Source organism: Salvia splendens, chromosome 18 (genome assembly GCF_004379255.2).
Source record: "Salvia splendens isolate huo1 chromosome 18, SspV2, whole genome shotgun sequence".
NCBI classification, from domain to species: Eukaryota; Viridiplantae; Streptophyta; class Magnoliopsida; order Lamiales; family Lamiaceae; genus Salvia; species Salvia splendens.
In genome coordinates, this window is record NC_056049.1 from 9,597,117 (window position 1) to 9,620,617 (window position 23,501).

At 37.9% G+C, this 23,501-nt stretch overlaps 4 protein-coding genes across 7 annotated transcripts; 1 reads left to right on the forward strand and 3 right to left on the reverse strand.

Moving 5' to 3' along the window:
• Positions 1 to 207: 207 nt before the first annotated feature.
• Positions 208 to 2,656, reverse strand: LOC121777544. The gene is made up of 3 exons (XM_042174832.1): positions 2,301 to 2,656; positions 2,077 to 2,198; positions 208 to 627 (listed from the first exon to the last, which is right to left on the reverse strand). The coding sequence occupies exons 1-3, from the start codon at positions 2,557 to 2,559 to the stop codon at positions 460 to 462; spliced, it is 549 nt and encodes a 182-aa protein (XP_042030766.1). The 5' UTR covers positions 2,560 to 2,656; the 3' UTR covers positions 208 to 459.
• A 6,824-nt stretch (positions 2,657 to 9,480) lies between these two features.
• Positions 9,481 to 12,355, reverse strand: LOC121777423 (CDK5RAP1-like protein). The gene is made up of 3 exons (XM_042174677.1): positions 11,977 to 12,355; positions 10,596 to 11,650; positions 9,481 to 10,286 (listed from the first exon to the last, which is right to left on the reverse strand). Exons 1-3 carry the CDS (start codon positions 12,309 to 12,311, stop codon positions 9,778 to 9,780), a joined length of 1,899 nt encoding a protein of 632 aa, XP_042030611.1. The 5' UTR covers positions 12,312 to 12,355; the 3' UTR covers positions 9,481 to 9,777.
• An 875-nt stretch (positions 12,356 to 13,230) lies between these two features.
• Positions 13,231 to 19,582, forward strand: LOC121777170 (D-2-hydroxyglutarate dehydrogenase, mitochondrial-like). Of its 3 annotated transcripts, XM_042174328.1 has the most exons (15): positions 13,231 to 13,469; positions 13,946 to 14,310; positions 14,979 to 15,080; positions 15,224 to 15,271; positions 15,443 to 15,513; positions 15,879 to 15,997; positions 16,415 to 16,510; positions 16,598 to 16,707; positions 16,986 to 17,066; positions 17,725 to 17,825; positions 18,306 to 18,414; positions 18,495 to 18,600; positions 18,678 to 18,763; positions 18,840 to 18,965; positions 19,333 to 19,582. In XM_042174328.1, the coding sequence occupies exons 1-15, from the start codon at positions 13,361 to 13,363 to the stop codon at positions 19,426 to 19,428; spliced, it is 1,725 nt and encodes a 574-aa protein (XP_042030262.1). In that variant the 5' UTR covers positions 13,231 to 13,360; the 3' UTR covers positions 19,429 to 19,582. The 3 variants fall into 3 exon arrangements, with proteins under 3 accessions (XP_042030262.1, XP_042030263.1, XP_042030264.1); XM_042174329.1 differs by lacking the exon at positions 13,231 to 13,469 and having other exon boundaries at positions 14,103 to 14,310; positions 15,011 to 15,080; XM_042174330.1 differs by lacking the exon at positions 13,231 to 13,469 and having other exon boundaries at positions 14,103 to 14,275.
• On the reverse strand, positions 19,441 to 22,792 carry LOC121777171 (folate transporter 1, chloroplastic-like). 2 transcript variants are annotated; one of them, XM_042174332.1, is made up of 11 exons: positions 22,507 to 22,792; positions 22,340 to 22,416; positions 22,152 to 22,228; positions 21,552 to 21,642; positions 20,991 to 21,081; positions 20,734 to 20,807; positions 20,487 to 20,597; positions 20,281 to 20,352; positions 20,153 to 20,173; positions 19,954 to 20,021; positions 19,441 to 19,701 (listed from the first exon to the last, which is right to left on the reverse strand). In XM_042174332.1, the coding sequence occupies exons 1-11, from the start codon at positions 22,610 to 22,612 to the stop codon at positions 19,566 to 19,568; spliced, it is 924 nt and encodes a 307-aa protein (XP_042030266.1). In that variant the 5' UTR covers positions 22,613 to 22,792; the 3' UTR covers positions 19,441 to 19,565. The 2 variants fall into 2 exon arrangements, with proteins under 2 accessions (XP_042030266.1, XP_042030265.1); XM_042174331.1 differs by having other exon boundaries at positions 20,487 to 20,600.
• Between the last annotated feature and the right edge of the window lie 709 nt (positions 22,793 to 23,501).

Consider the following 23,501-nt stretch of genomic DNA (forward strand, 5'->3'; position numbering starts at 1 on the left):
CCTTTTATATATTATATAGATATAGATATACTATTTTCTCTCTCCACTCAACACACAAAACATCTCCTAAAATCTCATGATGTCATTACCAAGTGTGCCATATCTGATTTTTCTGATCACATTTAATATTTTTTTCTATCAATATATAATGTGCATATCAATATTTATCATCGTTAAATCTAATGAAAATCCTTGCACCCATACAAGTAAGGAATTTCACAGCTTCTTTATTGAAACAACTTGGATTCATTCCATTTGCATACAAATTACAAATGGTTGTCCTCAAAATATAAGAGTAGGAAAGCAAAATTTTCTAAAAGAAGCTAAAATCAGCTAAAACATTGAATTTTCATCTCTCAAAAGAGAATGATGCTTTTCCATATGCAAAAGGAAAAACAGCAGCTTCGGTATCTAACTTGAAGGAAGCCAAATCTAGAGATACAGAAAGAGAGAATCAGCTCACATAGCTGCTTGCTGCTTCTTCTCTTCTTCAATGCGTTTGAGCTCAACTAATCTTTCTGCCCAGGCTCTGTCTCTTGCAACGGCAGCCATCTTACGCTCCACCCGTAGGGTGAGCTTCTTCTTCCTGGCCTCCTGCACCTGACCTCTGCGTATCTTTCTTTCCGACTAAACCAGAAAATGATACAGACATTCAAAGGTAGCAATGTACAAATATGAAATCAAATGTCTTTTGAAACTACCCAACGGCCAACAAGAACACGCACCAAAACAAAAATCAAACACCATTTGGCAGTTCAACGAGAATCTGAAATAACACAAAATCTGTCTAAAACTTCTTTAATGTAGATAGTGAGCTACGAGAACAGAATTACTTAGATCCTCAATAACTTAAGGGATGTCAATACGAGTCTTTGTTTCAAAGCTGAAAAACAAATTTGGAAGATGTGCATCCTTTCTCACAAAGAGACTAGTGAAAAGCAATTCAGAGTACCTTCCACGAGTAAGAACCATAATCAAAATATGAATTAATGTAATTCCTATACCCATCCTCCACACAAAGTAAGCTGAAAGCAGCGCATACACAATCAAAAGCACTTGCCTTGCTAAAAACCTTTACTCCATAAGCCTAAGTTCGTATATTACAACATGCTAGCAAGCTGAAGCTCAATACAAAATCTTAAACTTCTAACTAAAAGTTTGATTCATAATCAGCTGAACGTATTACGGCAATGTTAGTAGGCTGATGAGAAGATAACATTTTTAGTACCATACATACAACAGCTAAAACATAAGAGTGGGAATAATGACATTGAGTAACCATATCAAAATTTAATTCTAATCAAGTTTATAATTTATATTTTATCCTGATGGACTCAATTCTAGTTTAAATTCTCAGCTGACCAGAACTTGAGGCAATGTTAGTAGACTGGAGAGAAGATAACATATTTTAGTACCATACATAGAACAGCTAAAACACAGAGTGGTAAGAATGATATTGAGTAACATATCAAAAGTTAATTCCAATGAAGTTTATAATTTATACTCTATCCTGTTGGACTCAATTCTAGTTTAAATTCTCAGCTGACCAAAACTTATGCTGCTATGACTCATGCAATTATGATTTAGAAAGAAGGTGTCTCCAACTCATTGCGAAGTTATAGAACTCCTCCGATCATGAGGTGCCTAACTAAACTATGGTAGATAAATCAACTAGAAGCACACATCCGCCACAAAATGCATTTGATAACATAATTCTCATCTCTACTACTACAAGTTCAATTCCTAAACCTCATACTAGACAAGAGCTCAATGGGAATCAAACTTGACATACATCCCATATAAAAATGCATTTGGCAACATAGTTTTCATTTTTATAACTACGAACTCGAGTGCTAAACCTCCTATCGGGCAATTAACATTTCATATCTACAAGTCTCACTTAGCACGATCAAGCTCAATGTGAACCAAAACTCAACCCTAGAAGGCATTGAATTAACCCAAACACAGCAACAATCCGAACTAACACGATCTATCTCAAAATACAGTATATTGAAATGAAAAGACCAAAACATGGCAATGAAAAAATCATAAAGACAATTTGACATATAAATCCACCTTTATGAATGCACGATGCTGTTTAATCCTCTTCTTCTCATTCCTTCTCTTCAGACTTCCCTGATTCGGCTGGTTAGGAAGAATAGTTTCCCCAGGAACGCATTTTACCCACGCATAAGGACCTAATTAAGCACATTTCCACGATAATGTTTTCCATCATCAATTCAATTGCAATCAATAAGCAACACAAATGTATTATGCCAAAACCCTAAATTCAGCCGAACCTGGGGGTTTCAAGCTTGCTCTCTTGCGGCGCGGCTTGTCGACGGGCCTACGCTTTGGGTGCCTGGTGTCGGTAAGACTGTGGAAGGCGCTGCGAGGAGGAATCCAGGGATAGTCGCGGCGGAGGGGAGCGAAGAGGCGGTGGAGCTGCGGCGGCCTAGAGGTGGTGGAGAATGGTCTTGCTGCTGGAGAGAAATAGGAGACGGGTGAAAGGATTCTGGATACGGGTCGGATCAGGGACCTTAGGGATCCGAAACCCATGGCTATGGCGGATTGGTACAGTGAGACTGACCTGTGTTTAGAGAGAGAAATCGAATTGGGGTTGTGGAGAATAAAAGCGATCAAGACGACGACGTTGGACTTGTTTGTTCGAATTTAAGCTTCTTGGGCTAAATTTATTACGGGCTTGGTTTCAGATATTCAATAAGCCCTATAAAATTAAGCTTAGGGTCCGTTTAGTACAAGAGAATTAGAATTAGAATTAGAATTAGAATTAGAATTAGAATTAGAATTAGAATTAGAATTGAAAGTGGATTTCACATCGTTAACAGTGTAGTAGTATATCAGAGGCAGACCTACCTTACCGTACGGGGGTTCCTTGGGACGCCATTTGATCATTTACTATGTTATATGTATGTATAATTTCAACTATGCTTGCTAGCTCAAAACCAAGTAAGCATGGGTTTGAATCCCCATACTGGATTTGGTGTTTGTTTTTTTTTTTGCGTAAATATTGTTATTCTAAGATCATAAAGTGGATAAAGTAGGACAAAGAAAGAGAAAAAATGAATAAAGTAGAAAAGAGAAAGACAAAAGATGAATAATAAATTAAGAGTGACTATCCTTTTTTAGTATGAGACTAATTTTGGTGGATGGACAGAAATGAAAAGATGAGCCTATTTTTTATGGACGTATGAAGAAGAAATTTGGACCCCTCTGTATTAAAGTCCTGCGCCTGTCACTGATATATAATACTCTTCAATTTTAATTTAATTAAACTAATTACAATACAAATTAGTTTTGTTATTAGTAAATAGCAATATAAAAGAAGTGAAACGGAATTATAAATTTTCACATGATTTCGAGCTTGATTCGAACTAATTATACAGTATTCAATTAAAATAATACTTATCAGTACCATAATAATAGGAACTTTGGGAGGGGTTTAATACAAAATTAGTAAAATAAACGAGAGATATAAAGAAAAAAGTGATTGAAATATTGTTAGTTGAGAATGAGGACCACCTCATAAAAGAGAAAGCCCTTGCTAAAATTAGAAGTGGACTAATTTTGTTGGACACTTCAAAATGAAGAAAGAAGACTATTTTTATGGGACGAGGAAGTAATTTTTTTCTTACATTTGTAAATATTTAATTTAAATTTTTAATATTTTCCTAAATTGCAATGGAATGATTAGTATGTAACTTATTTTAAATTAATTCATATTTATAAGTTAATTTTCAATTTAAAATATTAAAAAAATTATGTTATCTATGTAATTTATGTAGAGTAAAGGTCAAATGTGATCCTAGCTATTTTACGAATTTAGTCATAAACATTATCTTTTTGATTATTGGGTCCCTCAAATGAACTCGGATCGGAATTAGTCCAAAATTGACGGTGCCATTAATAAATAATGGTGATTGCCTTGTAATCCGAATTTGACCAAATTAAATTACTAATTGTAATTAGTTACACCTAATTAAAGTCCTTAATTTTTATTAGCAAAAAGTGTAAGCAACATACGGAAAATATATTAAAACAAATACAAAAAAAAGAAATTTGCAAAATCAAACACACAACACTTAAAATCACATTCAGAAACAAAAGGAATTCGAAGCATCGCTCATCGTTCTTCTTCACAAACAAACTTCGCCGAGTGCACTAAACTACACAAGAGTTAACCACTGAAGTGCGAGTGGTGAGGAAAAAAGAGAAGGACGATCATCAACTCCAAGTCGAGATCGAAAAATTGGAGGAGATTTGTAACATATCTACGCACTAAATTTGTAATGTTAGAGCATCCACAATGGCGGCGAGCGGACCGGCTAGCCGATCCCTTGCGCTCGCCGAACCATTGCAGCGGCGAGCACCAAATCGGCAAGAAAAACGGCAAGCGCACGCCGATTCCCGAGCGCTGGCCGATGCGCTCGCCGATCGACTGGCCGCCATTGCAGGCTCCCGATCGGCGAACGATCGGCCAGCGGATTTTTTTATTTAATTTTCGAAACACTATATATACGCGATTTGCAAGTCATTTTCATTTGCACCACTTGTTTTAACGAGTATTCTCTCTATCTTAATTTCTGTACAAGAGCAACAACGCGAAATGGAGCACAACAACGAGCCTACTCCAGGGACGAGCGGGTTTCAAACTCCCACGGTACCCGTGGTAGGTGGATGGGGTCCGATGGCCGGGTACTACAACATGTACCCTTGGCAATAGATGAGGCCCGGGATGGCATCCGGGGGTGGTATGCCGGGATGGCAGGGGATGCCGGGGGGGCCGGCGATGCCGGGCGGGCAGGGGGTACCGGGGATGCGACCCGGGATGCAGATGATGCCGAGGTACCCAGGGATGCAGGGGACGCCGGGGGGGACAACGTCTATCGCCCAGTTTTGATTTTGTGACTGGTTCTTCGCACACATCGACCCCATCGGAGACGCAGTTCACTGGGTGTGATACTTTCTCCTTAGAGGAGTTGGGGATAGATCTCGGGGATGCGGACACCCCCGTTCAAACATGGGGAGTAGGGCGGGGTTGGGGCGCGCCAAAGAAGAAGAAGGGGAAGGGCAAGAGGGTGGTCGGTGAGTCGTCGCAACCGGCTGATGACGACAGCCCGGCACGGAGGAAGTGGATGGACGCGGAGAACGTCGCACTGTCCAAGGCATGGGTGAGTGTTTGCGATGATCCCCTCGCCTCGAACAATCAGAGGATCGTCAACTTGTGGGCTAAAATAGCAGCAGCCTACAAGGCATTTTGCCCGGAGGGGAGGCCACGCAGCGGAGATGAGTGCCGGAAGGGATGGGACGAATCAGGGCTGGGGTCTCCCGATTTTCAGGCTTGTATACCAACGCCCTCCGCATGCAGACCAGTGGCCAAACTGAGGACGACTGCAGGAGGATAGCGGAGAAAGCCTTCCCCGTGCCCGGGCTTTATAAGGAGTTCATCTACTGGAACTGCTATGAGGTGCTGATGGACTCCGAGAAGTTTCGGGCAGGTGTCGATGTTGGCTGGCCGAAGAAGCAGCGCCTGAACTATACCGGTGATTACAGCGGCGGTTTCCACGACCTCCCCGACCCCGAGGATGTACAGGAGTTCCCGTCCCCTCCCGCGTTTGCTCGCCGCACTCGCCCGGTTGGTCAAAGGCGGGCGCAACAGGCTCGCCAGGCCTCCCAGGAGGTCCAGTCGGCATCCCCCTGTTGGCGGGTCGACAGCCGAGCTCCTCTTCTTCGCGCGTCAACAAACGCGAGCTCAGATGTACAAGATCTTAGCTGAATGAAGGGCGGCAACTGACCCCGAGGAGAAGAGTTTTCTTCACGCAATGCTCGTGAGTATGCGGGCCGATTTGAATCCCGCCACGGCACAGGTGGGGGGCTTAGACGCGGGCTCAGATGCCGCAGATTTGGGGTCCCGGATAGCAGCGACAACGGCGGTGGCGATGGCGACGACGGCGAAGAGTGAGGCGGAGGAGTTTTTTTTTAGATTAATGTAATTTTTTTAATTAATGTACTTTTTAAAATTTCAATATTATTATTGAGTTTTCCCGTATCTGTGTCGTAAATTTAATTCCGTATTTTGTGTGATTGTTAATTATTTGTTTTTATAATTTAGTTTATTGTGGCTAGGCTATGGCTGGCGTATTGCTTGTCCTGATGATGTGGCAGGAGGAGTTTTTAGTGCTGCTGATGTGGCAGGAGGAGTTTGTGGCTAGGATATGGCTGGGCTATTTCTATTGGAGATACCTTATGTTGAATTTTTGGAATGGGTCTTTTATCAAACACTCGATGTGCAAAGTTTGTTACTTGTTATTGCTTTTGGGTTTAGGATCTAGATCCCAATCCAATTGCAAGCAAACACATCCAATCGAAAATAAATCACTTCAACCGGAAAATACAGAAAAGCTTACAACAAAAATCAAAGTTGTTCATCACCAAATCACTTCAACTGGAAAATATAAACAAGCATTACAACAAAAAAACCCTAATCCGTACATAAAAACACTGCATAATTTCTTAATGGCCTGATTGTTCTCTTTGATTGCTGTCAAAATCAAGTCTAAACGATCTGTTTCGGTCTCACCCGACGACGGTGAAGAGGTCATGACATCGTCGTCGTCCTCGATTGGCTCGCACCACCTAAAAAAATTGGCAATCTTTTCTCTCACAAACAAAGTAGAGCTTCTCTTACTCGGTTTGACATTGCTTCTCACGATTCAGAGTGAAGCAAGTTTCTTGCAATTGCAAAACTCGTACCGGAATCGGAGGTCACGACCACCGCTACTCTCGTTGGACCCCCTGTTGTACAAAGAATGCTCCATAACTGTTCACGAACTGCAGTTGTCGCCTAGGGTTCGTTGTTGTTGCTGGAGAGATGAAAAACGAAGAAAGTGTTTGAGAACCAAAGCTAGGATTGTGTCAAACACGTTTTTAAAGTTGAATTATCTTATCAATTTGTGTTTCTTACTATTATTTTTTATTTTTCTGAAATAGTTAAAAATATTAATTAAAACAGTTAATTTGGTCAAAACCTGTTTAAATGCCGTTGATCGTCTGTTTTAGACGGTTCCGTCAATTTTGGACTGATTCAGGTCCGAGTTCATTTGTGAGGGACCTAATAATAAAAAAGATATTGTTTAGGACCAAATTCGTAAAATGGTCATATGTTTAGAACCACATTTAGCCTTTACTCATTTATGTATATGAGTACATTTGATTTCAGCATTAGTTTGTGCTCAACTGATTGGATACTTCGAAGAATGAAGTCATTAAATTAAAATTTTAGTGAAATACGATTCGTATGTATATTTGTGGATTTTTATGCAGATGTTTTTGGTAATGATTATTTTTATACAATATAATAACTAAATAACTTTGTTGAATATATAATTTCTATTAATATACTACGTTAAAAAATGTCTGACAATCGTATCTTGCAATATCGGTAGTCAATCTTTGTGAAACTTATTCAGATTTTAGTTTGTAATCAGTGTACTTTTTAATTCTATCATTTACAATAAAGTTTTTAAAAAATTTTGAACTATTATTAGTACCATAGTTTTATGTTATAGTTCATTATATATTGCAATATTGTTCGTTATGGGATAGTTCATTATATATACATAAAATATTCATGATTATATTAAATATAGTATTTCACTAAAAGCAATTTGTAGTTCTAACATGTTTAATTGTATTTCAATGTGATATGAGTAATTTCACATAAGGTGAGATGTTCATTTACTTTTAATGATTGGTTGCTGATTTTATCTCTTAAATATGAAATCAGTGTTTCTGGAGTTGATTTGCATTTCCCTGAAAGCGTATTCGCAATTCAACATATTTAAATGCATTTCAATTTGATGTTTGTCACATGCTTATGTTTTTTTTTATTTATTTGAACCAGTTTCATGTGCAACATTAAGCTTAGGTTTCACATTGTCTCAAATGTGCTTAGGTTTCAAAGTCGTCCCAGAAGGTAATCAAGGTTGAAATTAAGCAGAGCACTGAACCCCATCCGTACCACTGCCTTCTTTTGCTAGGCATTAAATTCCCTTACAATCTTGTACGTAATTTTTTTTTTTTTGGGAAGTTGTTAAAAGCATATTCTCTCTACATTGTCAATCAGTACTCTTGTTTAGTAAACATGCAATATGTACTATAACTGATATGATTAACATAGTACATATTGCCTATTTACTAGACAGAAGTACCGATCGACAATGGAGAGAGAGAATATGTTTCTTAAGAACTTCTCCCAAATTTTTTTCTACAAGATTGTAAGGGAATTTAATGCCAAGCAAAAGAAGGCGGTGGTACGGATGGGGTTAAGTGATCTGCTTAATTTCAACCTTGATTACCTTCCGAGAAGACTTTGTTACTAGGTGCCGGCTGGGAACCTACTACACTCCCTTTACTAGTAAGCTACCAACATATGAAAGCAGTGGAATACATATTGATCAAGAGGGCATGCATCTTGACTTTAGGATTCCTAAAGGGGAGTGAGAAGATATAAAGGAAGAATTTGAAGAGGAGTAAGACTGAGACACATTGAGACACTCATGTTGGTTGAGGTTGAAAGCAGAGATTTTTTCAAGACGTTGTTTCTTCTGCTGCTGGAGGACTATTTCATTGAAGCACCAGAAGATGGGTTCTCGAGGCCCAAGATATTGAATTTCATTGAAGATGACTCAAACGTACACATCTATGACTGGTGTGGATACGTTATGTTAGTTCTATTACAAGCAAATGACAAGCGGATGGACTCAACAAGAAGATACTACACAAAGACTCATTGTTTTCCTTGTGGTAAGGTCAATTACTTTATATCTTCATATTCATTACGTAGTCATCGTTGATGTTAGTTTATTAGTGTTTTCTTTAAATGGGTTGTTATATTGATCGGATGATCATCAGCATGAGGGTTGTGGAACGTCGTTTTCCAACTATCAGAGCACTTGGACAATGGAATTGTTGAAAAAAAGCAGGAGTTTGAACAAAAAGCTGAGCGATTTAAACATGGTTTTTAGGTTGATCGTATGATAAAAGAAGACGTAGACAGAGACCAAGCACTCTTGAGAAGGGTAGAGTAGGTAATCCTATCTAAGAAGAAAATAGTAACATACCATATGTATCGCACGATGGAATGGAGAACATGAGCGATGCTGAAGTGCCAAATAAAGCATTGAAAGAGCTATAGCGACTCTTCATATAGCAAAACGTCCCATTCAAATTCTGCTGGCAAGTAAACCTTCTTATTTAATCATAATTTGAGTTGGATATTAAGATTCAAATCCAAAATCAAATTTCAATAATATAATTGTAATTTATAAGAATTATGATTACAAATATGATATCTGATATACTAGCAAGTACTTGATTGATTGAATCTGGACTCAACTTACCATTAGACTACCTCACACATGTTACTGTCACGATCCTCACGGTTAGCTACTAGAAAAATAAGTTCAAACTTTGGAGTATTTATTACAAGTACTAATTCAGAATGCCTAATGTGATACAATCTATATCTACAAAATTATAAAACGAGTGTCGTAAGATGCAAATCTAACTGCCTAAGACAGCGAAAAAGCATTGAGAAATGTACTAGTAAATGCATATATAGGCAACGCAGAAAATGAAAGAACACCGATGTATGTTTAGCTGCTGCCTGAATATGGACTCTTAACACGAAGGTCGACTGGAGTTCCACTTAGCAGGATATAATGTGGAGGCGAGGACGACTCACTGACAGCAAGTCTAGGCTGCATTGTGACAGACAAGAGGTTCTTCAAGCGTATCAGCATGAAAGGAACTCAATGTTGTGATGGCAAGTGCTTGTCCATGAAGTGATGCCCGTGTAGATTTCAGTATGTGAACTTCCACGAAGTCGCCAACTTTTGGGTTCCTTTTAACATCATTGTCAACTTTATCTGGAACTGGAATAACGGCAAATGATACCCTGTGGCCTCTATCACTCTTCCCTATGAGCTCTGTGTCGGGAGCTCTCTTGTTGGGCCCTTCAACTAACACAAGTTGGACTGACCCGACTTGGGTGTCAAAACACTGACCTGTGCTCTCCCGGAAAGCTGCGATAAGCTCTGTTAGTCTTCTCTGCTTTACATCATCAGGAACATCGTCAATGTAGTTTCTGTGGGCGTGTGTTTTCTCCCTCATACTGTAAGTAAACATGTAAGCCATGTCGTAGCCAACAGCCCTAACGAGGCGTAAAGTATCCTCGTGATCCTCCTCCGTTTCCCCACAAAATCCTACAAATGTTATCAAGAAGAGTTAGCAAAGAAGCGGTCTAATACAAGTTAACAAAATAATATGCAACCCAACACAAGAATCTTTGGGATATTCAATATTTGACTGTTTAGATGAATTACAACTCAGTATCCTAAATGATGCTTGATTTAATCCTTAGTTTGGAACCTAATAGAATTGCATGTTATAACTCAAACTTTTACCCCTCCTCAGAAGTAAAAACAAAGCCACATAGTAGAGAGCAATCTCATTTGACATAACCAATACAGCTAAGAGCTGAGGAAAACGAACTAAAAGGTAAAACGACTTACCACATATGAAGTCACTGCTTATCCCAATATCAGGAATTATAGTGCGTATCTTTTTAACAAGATCCAAGTATGCTTCCGAGGTATATCCCCTGCGCATGCTTTCCAGTACTGTACTACTGCCTGATTGTGCAGGCAAATGGATGCTTTTGCAGACATTGTATCTGTCTCGCATAACATACAATAGTACATCAGGAAAATCTTTTGGGTGAGGGGAAGTGTATCTGAATCGCATATCTGGAAATTCAGTTGCAAGTGTGTCCAGAAGATCAGCAAAGCGTAAACCCATACTCTTCACTTTGCACCTGCTAGAAAAACCTTCGCTGTACTTCCAGTTCACACCGGATTCAACCTCTTCAACACCAGATGTGTCATTGTAACTATTCACATTCTGCCCAAGAAGAGTTACTTCTTTGACTCCTTCCTTCCAAAGTTCTGCAACCTCCCTGACAATGGATTCCACAGGACGTGATCTCTCTCGGCCTCTAGTGAAAGGAACAATGCAAAATGAGCACATATTATTGCAGCCCCTCATTACAGAGACAAATGCACTTATTGAATTCTTCGAGATACGCACTGGATTGATATCAGCATAAGTTTCTTCAAGTGAGAGAAGTGTGTTGATCCCTTTCTGGCCCGAGTCCACTTCTTCTAACAGCCGTGGCAAGTCTCGATAAGCATCAGGCCCACATACAACATCAACCATCTTATCTGAATCCAATATTTTATCCTTGAGTCTTTCGGCCATACATCCCAAGACAACAACTTTTGGAGGATGCAGGGATTGTGATCTTCCGGTAGCAACATTATTTTTCCATTGCCTCTTAAGAAACCAAAAGTAATTAAGTCTCTGCCACACCTTCTGTTCAGCATTGTCTCTTATCGCACACGTATTTATGAATATAACCTCTGCACTCTCCGGAACTTCCGCAACTTCACTATATCCAGCTTGCTTCATGATAGATAGGACAATCTCCATATCATTCACATTCATCTGGCATCCATAAGTTTCATGGTATATACGACCTTTCGGCAGAATGCCAGACTCAGTGTTTGAGCTGGATAAATGAAGACAATTAAGCACATAAGCTCCTGAATTATATGATGCAGCAAAAATTAGAATTACTGCTATGATTAATGAGCAGAGAGGTTCCTTTCATAACAATCGCTCTAATGTAGCCAAATCTACAAGGAAAACTACAGATTATCTCTTCCCTTTTTTCAGATTTCTTCACTCTATATGCATGCTGTTTATGTTCATCGTTTCAAATTGACCTAATTTCATGAGCTGAACTTCACTGGTAAAAATCGCAGTTTATTTCTCAGCTCAATCGCATTTTTGCACAGAAAAAAAGAACCGAAATACGCGTAGGCAAACACTTACTTGAGCTGGGGATCGGAAACGCCAGAATCGGTGACCGTCGCGGTGGCTTTGGCCATGAATTGATGAAGACTCGGAATCTCAGAAAACCTAGCGCCGCCTGAAACTGGAGAATGAGACTGCGAGAAACTTCTGGAAATGTTGTGAGATAGAGCGGAGGCGGAGCTCCGTGCAAATGCACGGCGATGGGATGAGATTTGAGGGTCGTACGTCGATGGAGAACGACATGACTTCAGAGAAAAGAACCTGAGGGTGAGAATTGAGCATTGTTTAGGGAGGTTGATGTAGTGGTGTTGATTCAAGGCGGATGAGAGAGAGTAAAAAGAGGAAGTCGCCATTAGAGAAGATGTGAGCGAATGCAGAATCGGATAGAAGATTTTGGAGGTATTTGGATTGGGCTCAAACTTTCAACTATTTCGAGGCCCAACTCTTTAGTTATTAATAAATCGTCTCTTTTGACTACACACTCTTCATCAACATTCAATCTTTCATCCGATAAGAAATATTTAGAATAACATGTAAATTAATGTATAATTAATAAAGAATAAAATAGAAAATATTAGTTAAAATTTTTTAATAATATTAATTGATAGTGGAATTCATATTATTATTATTATTATTATTATTATTATTATTATTATTATTAATGTTTAATTGTGACTCTAGTAGTATAAGTTGTAAATAAATTGATATATTGTGAAATTTTTTTCATAAATAGAAATTGACAATTTTTATGGACGGATGTAAATGAAAAAAGTGTCTCTACTTTTATGGGACGAATGTATAAATTTTCAGGTTTATGGAATTAATTGTATTATACTCCTGCAGTCCCTTAAAAAATAGACCACATTTGCCATTTTGGGAATGTCCCTAAAAAATAGATCAATTCCATTTAAGAATTTTTTTCCAGTCTCTAACGGAACGAATCTCATTTTCCACTAACAATATTTCAATCATTTTTTTTCTTTTGATCTCTATTACTTTATTAATTGTGCATTAAAACTCGTGTTATTTCAAATATTGTCTATTGTTTTAGAAATGGAGGGAGTATTTTGTTAAAAATGAAAATATTTTGGAGTATGGATTGCATATGGCGGGAGTATTTTTTGATAATTTAATAAAATTTTATTTTTCGTTCAAATCAATTTTCATAATTCAAATTTCAGTTTAACGATTTGGTTTTTGGGAGAAAACATTATCTACTTATTAAAAATTAAGTATAGTATAAATCGATAATACATACTCCCATTTCAAAAGAAAAATGCATATAGGAATAAAGCTTATCTGGAGAGGTCAGTATACAGTATCATCCTTTCTTCGATAATTTGACGCATTCCGTGATTCGTGATATTGATTCCATATCGCTACGACGCAATTTGACGACTCAATGAAGTATTTGACAGCAGCGAGTCGTCTACTCAGACATTCATCGAGGAACCTATCCGATCTTGGCTCGAACCTTCAGTTCTTCTGTTCAATCCGCCCTTCGAGCTCATGTACCAGTGCTTCTAACTCGATTTCTGCTCATATTGATGCAATTGCGCGTAATTTGTGAAATAAATGGCTATAATCAATGCGAATTGCTTTTGAAGGAAAGTTGAAACTAATGCATTCAGATTGCTGCGGCGTTAGTTTCATAATGTTGTCAACACACGCAATGCATGTTTTTAGAGTTAAATTAGTTATAATTGATGTGCTTGGCTGAAATTAAGTATGTAGTGTGTGTTATTCACTGAAAAATGGCTTGGAGTGACAGGGAAACACGAGTTTTCCTTTTTCCTTTTGTCGTAATGTAGGCAAATTGGCTTAGGTGATTTTCTGTATTGTGATCATTGGTTAATCAGTTAGGACTTCTGTGCAGTATGTTAAGCAAACGACGAGTTATTATGATCGGTTGGTTTCATTATAAAGGAAAGATTTCTGTCTGATCTCTTTTGTATCATCTGATGATTTGCATTGTCTTTGGTGTTAGGTCTTAGTTACCCATCTCTCCGGAGTTATGAGCGCTTCATTCAAGATGATTGTTTTCACAGAAAATTTACATTGAAAAATATTTGCTTCGGAGGTTCTGGTGTTGGTATTCTACATAGCTTAGCTAGATTTCAGAGTGATGGCATCCGAACACATCATAGAAATCTTGCTTCCACTGCCTCAATACCAGAGAGAAACAAGTCCTTTGCTACAATAAATTCCGATGATATAAGCTATTTCAATAAAGTACTGGGTGGGAGAGGTGTGGTTCAGGATGAGGAAAAGCTAGATGATGCAAACACAGATTGGATGCGGAAGTACAAAGGCTCAAGTAAGCTTATGTTACAACCTCGAACAACCCAGGAGGTTAATGTCTTCTTTCGACTACCAAACTTAACATCCTCCATTTCACTGATTAATTTTAGTCTGTAGTCACATATACACATACTTAGTAGTCTATAGAACTTAGAGATACCTATATGCCGAATCACTGGAGCTAAAGGGTTTCCCTATTGATTAAACGAGATAAGATTGAGTCTCAACTCAGAGAAGAGTCAGAAGACTATTCTGAGATAACTACCACCAAACATCTTAATTCTTATTTCTTAACTGTGAAGAGCATTTTCTTGTGTTTGTAATGCACGGCACTTGGCAGCAAATCTAAAGTCCTCAGGGTGACTCTAGCGATTGGGTGCATTCTTTTGTTCTTACTTCTTAGTTCTGCCCGCTGCTAAGTTTAATTTTATGCTGTAAAATAGAGAATAATTATATCTTAGTCAGAAGATCTTTATCTGTAATACTGCTGAGTCAGACACTTATGTGTCCTTTATGGCAAATAGAAAGGAAATTTGTTGTTATAATGACCAAAATATTTTAGTGTAAGCTTTACTTTCTTTCTGTAGTAAACACAATTTTTAGATGTACAAAGGTTCCTTTTGTGCACTCTGGTTTCTCCTCTTTTCTTTCTGATTGGCAGGCTAAGTTAACTTTTATTTCTTTACAGCTATAACTGTTGATCTTCCTCCCCTGTATAGGTTTCTCAGATTCTTGATTACTGTAATTCCAGATGCTTAGCTGTTGTACCGCAAGGTGGAAATACAAGTCTTGTGGGAGGAAGTATTCCTGTGTATGATGAGGTATTAACATATCTCTTTCTTTCCTAATTGGGAGATGAGAAAATGTGTTCTCTCTGTGACATTTAAAAGTAGAATTTTTATGGTTATTTCATCTTTTGACTATTTTTCATAACCCTCCCCTCTATATATCTATCTCCTTTCAGGTGATCATCAACGTTGGCTCCATGAATAATATCCTTTCCTTTGACAAGGTAACATTTTTCATTTCAACATCCATAGGTTTTTTTCTTATTCTTCCAGAAGTAAGCTTGGGACCAGAAAAAGAACAAAGGAAGAATACAACCAGAAGCATCAATGTTTTAGATTAGCTCTGATGTCGATGCTAGCACTTGCATTGATGACTCATTTTTAGTTGTAAATAGGTTAGCGGTATACTGGTATGCGAGGCTGGATGCATTCTGGAGAACTTGATGTCATTTCTCGATAATGAAGGGTAATGCATTCTTCAATTATAATCATGTCTGTTAATAAGGAGTAAGGATTGGCACCTTGTATAACATAATGATGATATCCAATTCTTCTCAATTGTAATATAACTTTGAAGTTCTAAGTCCTTTTTATTTCCAAAAATGAGAAGTATTTCTAGTGTATTGTTTGCAGGGGTGGATGCTATCACTAACATATGTTTAATTAATCTTTAAAATTGAGCGTCCCGCTCTCTCTTTTTGGGGGATTGGGCGGGGTTGCTACATGTAATTCCTAATTACCGTTTAAACTTTCCGAAGCTTGTTTAATGATTTTTCCAATGTTCAATGATTTTTCCCATATCTATATTACTGTAATTGTTTTCTTCTTCAGATATATTATGCCACTTGATTTGGGTGCTAAAGGAAGCTGCCAAATTGGCGGAAACATCTCAACTAATGCTGGGGGCTTGCGCCTTCTCCGGTATGGTTCGCTTCATGGAAGTGTTCTTGGTGAGTTGTCTTCTGTGTTTTCTGTTTCCTTTGTACAAACAACAAAGTAACATCTACGTTGAATCTGATCAAGCACTTTAATTGAGAGAAAATGTAGTTTGAAGAATTATAACAGATTTGGAAGCCTTGCTGATGGTTAATGCTAGAGGTTGGTTAGAGGATGTCGAGTTCAACTATATTTTGACCTTGCTCATGAGAAACGTTGTGAAGGTTTTTCAACATAATAATGAATTTAAGATCTCTTTCAGAATGTTTTTCTGTATCTGTACCTCTTACTAGGGCTATTCACAACTAGAGAAGTGCATATTTCTTTCTAGGTCGTATGTGCCTATGTAGATTTTACTATTTTGTTCTATTAATGGCACTCCCTGTTTTTTTCTATTTCTTGAGCATACCTTTGATGGGTTGATATTTCAGGTCTTGAAGTTGTTTTAGCTAATGGTACTGTGCTTGATATGCTTGGTACTTTACGCAAAGACAACACAGGATATGACTTGAAGCATTTGTTTATAGGTGAAGACTATATTGTTGGATTTACCGTAGTATCAAGATCTGCCAAATGATCTTGTCTAAACTATAGTTATTTGTTGATATATGTAGGGAGTGAGGGATCACTAGGAATTGTCACAAAGGTTTCAATACTCACCCCTCCAAAGTTGCCTTCAGTAAATCTAGCTTTTCTTGCTTGTGAGGATTATCTAAGCTGTCAGGTAAAGCTGAATCCATAGCCACTACCATGTTGAAACTTCAGTTTTTCAGATAAAAATAGTTCCGGATCCTACTCCTCTGTTGCTAAAACATGTGATAAATTATAATGAAAACTAATGTTAACCATTCTTAATCATTCATATTTGGATGCTTCTATACTATAGTATCATTTCATTATTCTCCAAAATATGAATATTAGGAGTGGGCAAGTTTAATCTACTGTGTTACACTGGAGGGTGATAATGAGAACAAGCCTTAAATAATTCTCTGATCCTTACAGAAAATCTTGGTCGAAGCTAAGACGAAGCTTGGAGAAATTCTTTCCGCATTCGAGTTTTTGGATATCAACGCTATGGATCTGGTAAGGTTCATTAGATGAAACTAATACTCTCATAGATTTATGTAAATCCTGTGTAAAATTCTACATGTTCTGATTGTCAGGCTCTGCTTGCCATCACCACATTTGCTTTTCATAATATATGTGGCAAAATTTCCTTCTATATCTTGCTAGTATAATCGAGCTGGTCAATTCAAGATTGCATTTATTTGATGTAGTCCTTACTAGGGGATAGGGACAAAGGATCACTGCATGAGAACCTCTTTACTTTTTGATTATTCATGTTACTCTTCGAGGATGGTTCTATGCACAGGAATTTCATTGGTAGTTCTCTTTGTGAGATCATATTCATGATGTAGCTCCAAGACTAAGGGAAAAAGGAATGTAATGTATTGCAAGGTAAAAACTAATGGATACTGTAAAAGAGCTATCGGAAAAGATCTGTGGAACATGAGCAAGATCATGTGCTTCAATCAAGTATGAAGCGGAGACAGTATCTATATATCTAACCTTACGCATGGATGAATACCTAGTTTGTTTTCTAATGTATCACCAGGAACCTGATTACATCTCTATCTTAATAATAATGCCAAAGTCTAAGAAAAAATTGCAATTGCAGCGAAAATATCGTCTGTATAGTTTGCATCATGTATAACTTCTATTTGCGGGTTTTGTTTGACAGGTTTTGAAACAATTAGATGGTCTTCGTGATCCTTTACCTTCCTCTAAGCACAACTTCTATGTTCTGATTGAGACTACTGGCAGCATGGAATCTCATGACAAGTAAGCTTTAAAATCTTCAATCATCCCCATGATTCAAATTGACTTAATTTTGCTTTTATGAACCTGTGGCCATGATATTCAACTAATTCATTGTTGTAAAACTGATTATGACTCCTGGCAACATGGAATCTCACTGTCTCTCTGTCTGATACTTGACCAAACTTAATTTTACAATTTGTTTAATATTCAGTAGTAACTACTGATGACCACAAAGTTTCTCTTTGTAATGCTGTCGCCATATCATCACTAAGATCTATAGTCTTGCACTCTTGCTAGAACTGATTTTGGTCTCACCATTGCGACTGGATATCACCATTTTTTCTACACCTTATTTTGGCCATCAACACTGTGTCTAAATGATTCTTCTGCCATGATTACTGAGTTTAAGACGCAATTGGCTATACTAGTTTATAGATATGTGCGAATATATAGTTTTCATTGATGAACTGGAATCCCTGCTATTTGACCCAATATCACTAGGGAGAAGCTTGAAGCCTTCCTTGCTCAGGCTATAGAAAGTGGATTGTTAACTGATGGAGTTGTAGCGCAAGACATAAATCAAGCATCATCATTTTGGCGCATACGTGAGGTAATAATTTAGACTTCTGTCAACCTTTTTATTAGCATAATTTTAAAATGCTCATTTGAGTGACATTTTTACATATACAGGGAGTACCTGAAGCTCTGTTGAAAGAAGGGGCTGTTTACAAGTATGACTTGTCTTTGCCCCCAGAAAAGATATACGATCTTGTAGAGGAAATGCGTCAACGTCTTGGTAAATAACAAACTATAATCTCGCTGGAGTTTTTGCTTCTCTGTGAGCTCAACGTGATCCTTAATTTAAAATTCTAGGCACTGCAGCAAATGTCGTGGCGTATGGTCACCTGGGAGATGGTAATCTACATCTGAACATTTCAACCCCACAATATGACGACAATGTAACACTGCATTCCTTTACCATCTGTAGATTATCTATTTCTGAGCTATTTTTACAAGGATTTGCATTCGTTCCAGATATTAGCTAAAATCGAACCTTTTGTATACGAGTGGACATCTAAGCAACGAGGAAGCATCAGTGCAGAGCATGGCATTGGACTGATGAAAGCAAATAAACTTCATTACAGCAATTCAGCTGAAACCGTAAGTCTCATCTCATTTCTTCTCATGTGCTAGTAATGAAAGGTCAATTTGCTGCTTGTTGCTTCTTCAAAGGTTCGAAACCCTCTTTAGCTGTCAGCACTCTAGCATAGACTCCATGGCCATCTATTTTCGGAAATCCACAACGAAGAATTTATGCTGTCTTTTAAGAAATACCCTCCATCCTTGTTTATATTGCAAATTCAATAATTGTTTGGGTAAAAAGAGTAAATCTACCTCCGTTTTAGGGTAAGATTCTTCATAGCAGAGGATAGGAATGGGTACGGGAACAAGAACAAGCATAATAGTATCGAAAGCCTGCAACTTGTGTGTGTTTCTTTGCTTTTGAATGGAATTTTTTGGTATGCAGGTGCAAGTAATGGCAGCCATCAAGAAAGTTCTAGATCCCAGTGGAATACTCAACCCGTATAAAGTTCTTCCAACTTCTGTATTATCACAGAGTTGATGCAAACAGAAATCCAAAAATGTGTAATAGTTTTATTAAATATCATTGAAATGCAATCCGTTGTGACGATACATAATCAATCACTCCATACTAACAATCGTTATCTCAGTTATAAAAAGAATGAATAAATGATGAAATCAGTTATCTTTCCTCCTAGCCAGTTTCAACATATTCAGCACATTCTCATACACGATAAATGTAACTGAGGCAGCAGGAGCGTTTTTCAGCACGTTTGCAGTTATGCCCTTGTAGAAACCTCGGAAACCCTCAAATCTGCACATCAAAGAGGATACGAAGCTAGTAAGGGTGCCATGGCGTAATCGAACATTGAAGATATGGGCTGAGGTGACCACGAACATGGTATTAGAGTATGACTAATCGAAAGGTCCTGTGCTTGAATTACAGAGCTGTTTAAAAAAATGTTTGCACATGCAGCAGCACTTTTAACGAAGGTGGCCATTTTAACACAAAATATTTAAACGGAACGTTTGAGATGAAATTATCGAACAGTGGAGTTCTCCTTACCTTAGAGTTTCTTTGGCGACATGCCAGCTATCTATATATCTTGGGATGCCCTTGATAGTTGGGCGTTGCTGCAGGGAAAGAACATTGGTTTTGATTGCAAAGAGAATATAGAATTTAAGTTCTGGTCTTGTTGTGTTCTCGCCCTCTTAAAAGCAGTTGAAGAAGTAATGACGTATTACAAATGGTAAGATACTTTTACCTGTAATCGAGCTCGAATAACCTGCCAGACATAAGACAATATTCAGCAAACAAGAAAAAAGTATCATCTGATAATTAGTATGGAGAAGAGTTGGCAAAGATTATGAATCTCTTCAAAAGGGAGCTTACTTGAAATGGATACGTCGTACTAATGGCAGCCAACTTTGAAGATGCACCTAATATGGCATAATCAATCGAGTCCTGTAACCACAATGCCAGAAGAATCGAGTCTTATAAACCAATTGCAAGTCAAAACAAACCTTTCTAGTTTCTTTTTGTTTTATGGTAAGTTGGTAACAAAAAAAGAACGAGGTGTAATCAATGCACATACTCACCAATGAATTAACATCAGAATTAAAACTTTGTTCACTTTCTGTAGTTCTGAATCTGACAACCATTTTCCGAAGTTCCTCGTATGTTGTGAACTGAATGGCACCATGTGTAATCTGCTGAACAGCACCAAAATCAGTAAGTTATTCAGGCCTAACTTGTTCATCGAGATTTTAAACGGTAAGTGTCATATCAGTAGACAATTACAAATAAGAAAACATATCGAAAACAGAAAGGGAAAAAGGGCCTTACCAGAAACAGACCAGGACCGAGCCCTTTGTAGAGTGCTTTCCATCCCTCTTCTCTCAATATGGTTCTTAAAGCATCTGAAATTCAGTAGATGAAGAAGTTAAATATTACATAGAGAAAACTATCAACCAAGAAAGCTGAAGATCCCAACAATATCTAATTATGTTAAAAATATTGATACCAGAATTTAGGACTAAATAAAGAAAGACCTTGACTTGCCAAAAGCGTGATATACATATCAGTATAAGATAAAAGCTAACCATGAAAGCCAGAATATGGTCGAGCTTGCTGTGGAGTCTGAAGCTGTAACCTTGTCTTCACCAGCCATATAGGATTCGTACAACAACTGACCTGGAAGAGTCAACAAAACTTCATTAGCAAGAGAAGAAATTGAGTAGAGTTGAGGAACCATTCAGTTAACTGACTTTACAAAATGGAGACAACTGGAAAGATGACAAGAAGAAATCAAAGTGAGTCTACGAATCTCATCATGAAAAAGAGTTTTATACTTATTAGTCCGATGATCCTCACTGTATATATGTTTCTAATCATCGAATGCATATGGAAACACATAGCATTACTAACATTGCTTTGACTGTTCCAAAGCTCTCATAACTGGCCACAGGAAGCCAACTTATATAAAAAATCTTGAATGGAACAACTTTCTGAACTTCAGTTTATACATAACAGTAACATAATAGCCTAACCAATATGGAGAAGGGAACAAGAGATTCATTGAGGGACTTTCTCTGGTAAGCATTTAGTACCATATATAGCTGTTCTAACTTTTTTTTATAAAAAATAAGAAAATCAATACGGACCAAGGCTCCAGCTTCAGCAGCTGATGCAAGATGAAGACCAGTGGTCAGTTCTTCTCTGCTTCTCAGATAGCGCTCTTTGGCATTGCTGTAGCTGCAAATGAATAAGACACCAATGGTTATTGATCAAATAAAAGGTTGCGGCTGTTCAAATAACACTATGTAAGCAGACAAACTAAGTGAAAAAGCTGTAGTAGACGAAATATATAAGCTGCACCTTTAGATAAGCACACAATATTTTGTTTCGTAGTCCAGCAAAAAACCAAGAGACAGACTCAAACACATATAAACTAGAAAGATAAAAGATTACATCAAAGCTAGAAGGAAAACATAATTCCATAGTATGATTTTAATTAGGTGAAAATTCAAAGGACTGGACACATATTTTCACAAAGAAAAATTACTAGAACAATAACTTAAGCATTTGATCCTCTAGAAAAAAAATTAAACAACATCCCTGGCACAATGAGAGCATGTACACAGACATAGAAAATAAAAGTCTTATGCAAGTTTTCCTCATGTACATTGCATCACTCAAATTAAACGCCCCCAAAAAGTTAACCTAACCAGCAAGATGAAATTTTTATAAGGCATGACGCTTACAAGAAGAAATATAAACCCCAGGAAATGGTTGAGCCAAGGACGGCAGGATAAAAGCCAGCATACAGCCCTCTGAGACCCTGAACCATAACACAATGCAATGCCTATTAAAACATCATTATCTTCATGAATGAAATAAGTAAGTGTTTGAATTGGATTACGCAGATAGGGATTAAGCTATGAAAACCAACCTCGTTGCGAGCAATGGTGAATAGAGCGTGAGGAGTGTTCTTATAGGTGGGCAGGTGCAGTAAGCGACCGTCGTTCACTGAAAAATACTAAAAATTGAAATTGAAAAAAAAACAAGGTTGATTGGAGACCTAATCGATGAAATTGAAATTGATAGTAATTGCGAGACCTTGGAATCGAGTGCGGACGACGTCGAGTGGGTGAGTGAAGCTGACAGTGGCGAGGCCGGCGGCGGATCCGGCGGCCGCGTTCTCCCACTGCCAGTCCGCCGCCATGGATCTCAGCTGCTTAATAGTTTCAGCGCCAATTTACTGATCAAAATTAACTGTCGTTCCTTGCTGATTAATTACACATGCAATTTAGGAATTGCACTAATTTTTCAGAGCTCAAAATTCAAATCTTTACGCATTATACACACATATGTAGTGTTTCTCTGTGTGGGAGGCTCGAATAATTCTTAAGAATAACTACTTAACTTGTTCACCGAAAAATACTCCAACTTTAGTTGTTTAATTTTAATAAAAAATTGAAATAGTTGAAATATGCTTAACTTATTCACCAAAAAATACTCCAATTTTAATTGTTCAATTTAAATAAAAAATTAAAATAGTTAAAATATTGTTAATGAAAAATGGAGACCGGCATTTTCATGGACAAATACTATAAATTACACTTCCACGCATAGCCTAAATTACACTTACACTTTCGGCGCCGTTTTCGTATGTCAAAACGGTTGTTTATGCGTATTTTCAACACATTGTCCGCCCGTGTTGAATACTTTCAATCACGTAGAGACACAACCGGTCAGCAAAGTCTCTCGGCGTTGCAGAAGTGTACTTGTGCCCTCCGACAACTTGCTATTGGGCAAACGGCTGACCTCTTCGATGAGTATTTGCATGTGGGTGAGTCAACTGGAATCGAATGCCTAAAATTTTTTTGCGACGGCGTTCGTTTTGCTTTCGGTGAGGAATTCCTTCGGGCACCTTTCTCGGTATGCTTGGCAGCATTGACTGCATGCATTGGAGGTGGAAGAATTGTCTGAATGCTTGGAGGGGGCAACACTTAAGCGGCCACAAAGGCGACGACCCAACGCTTATCCTTGAATACGACGGTGCGCGAGAGGATCTAAACAAGACACACAATACGCGATACCAAAACCCACAC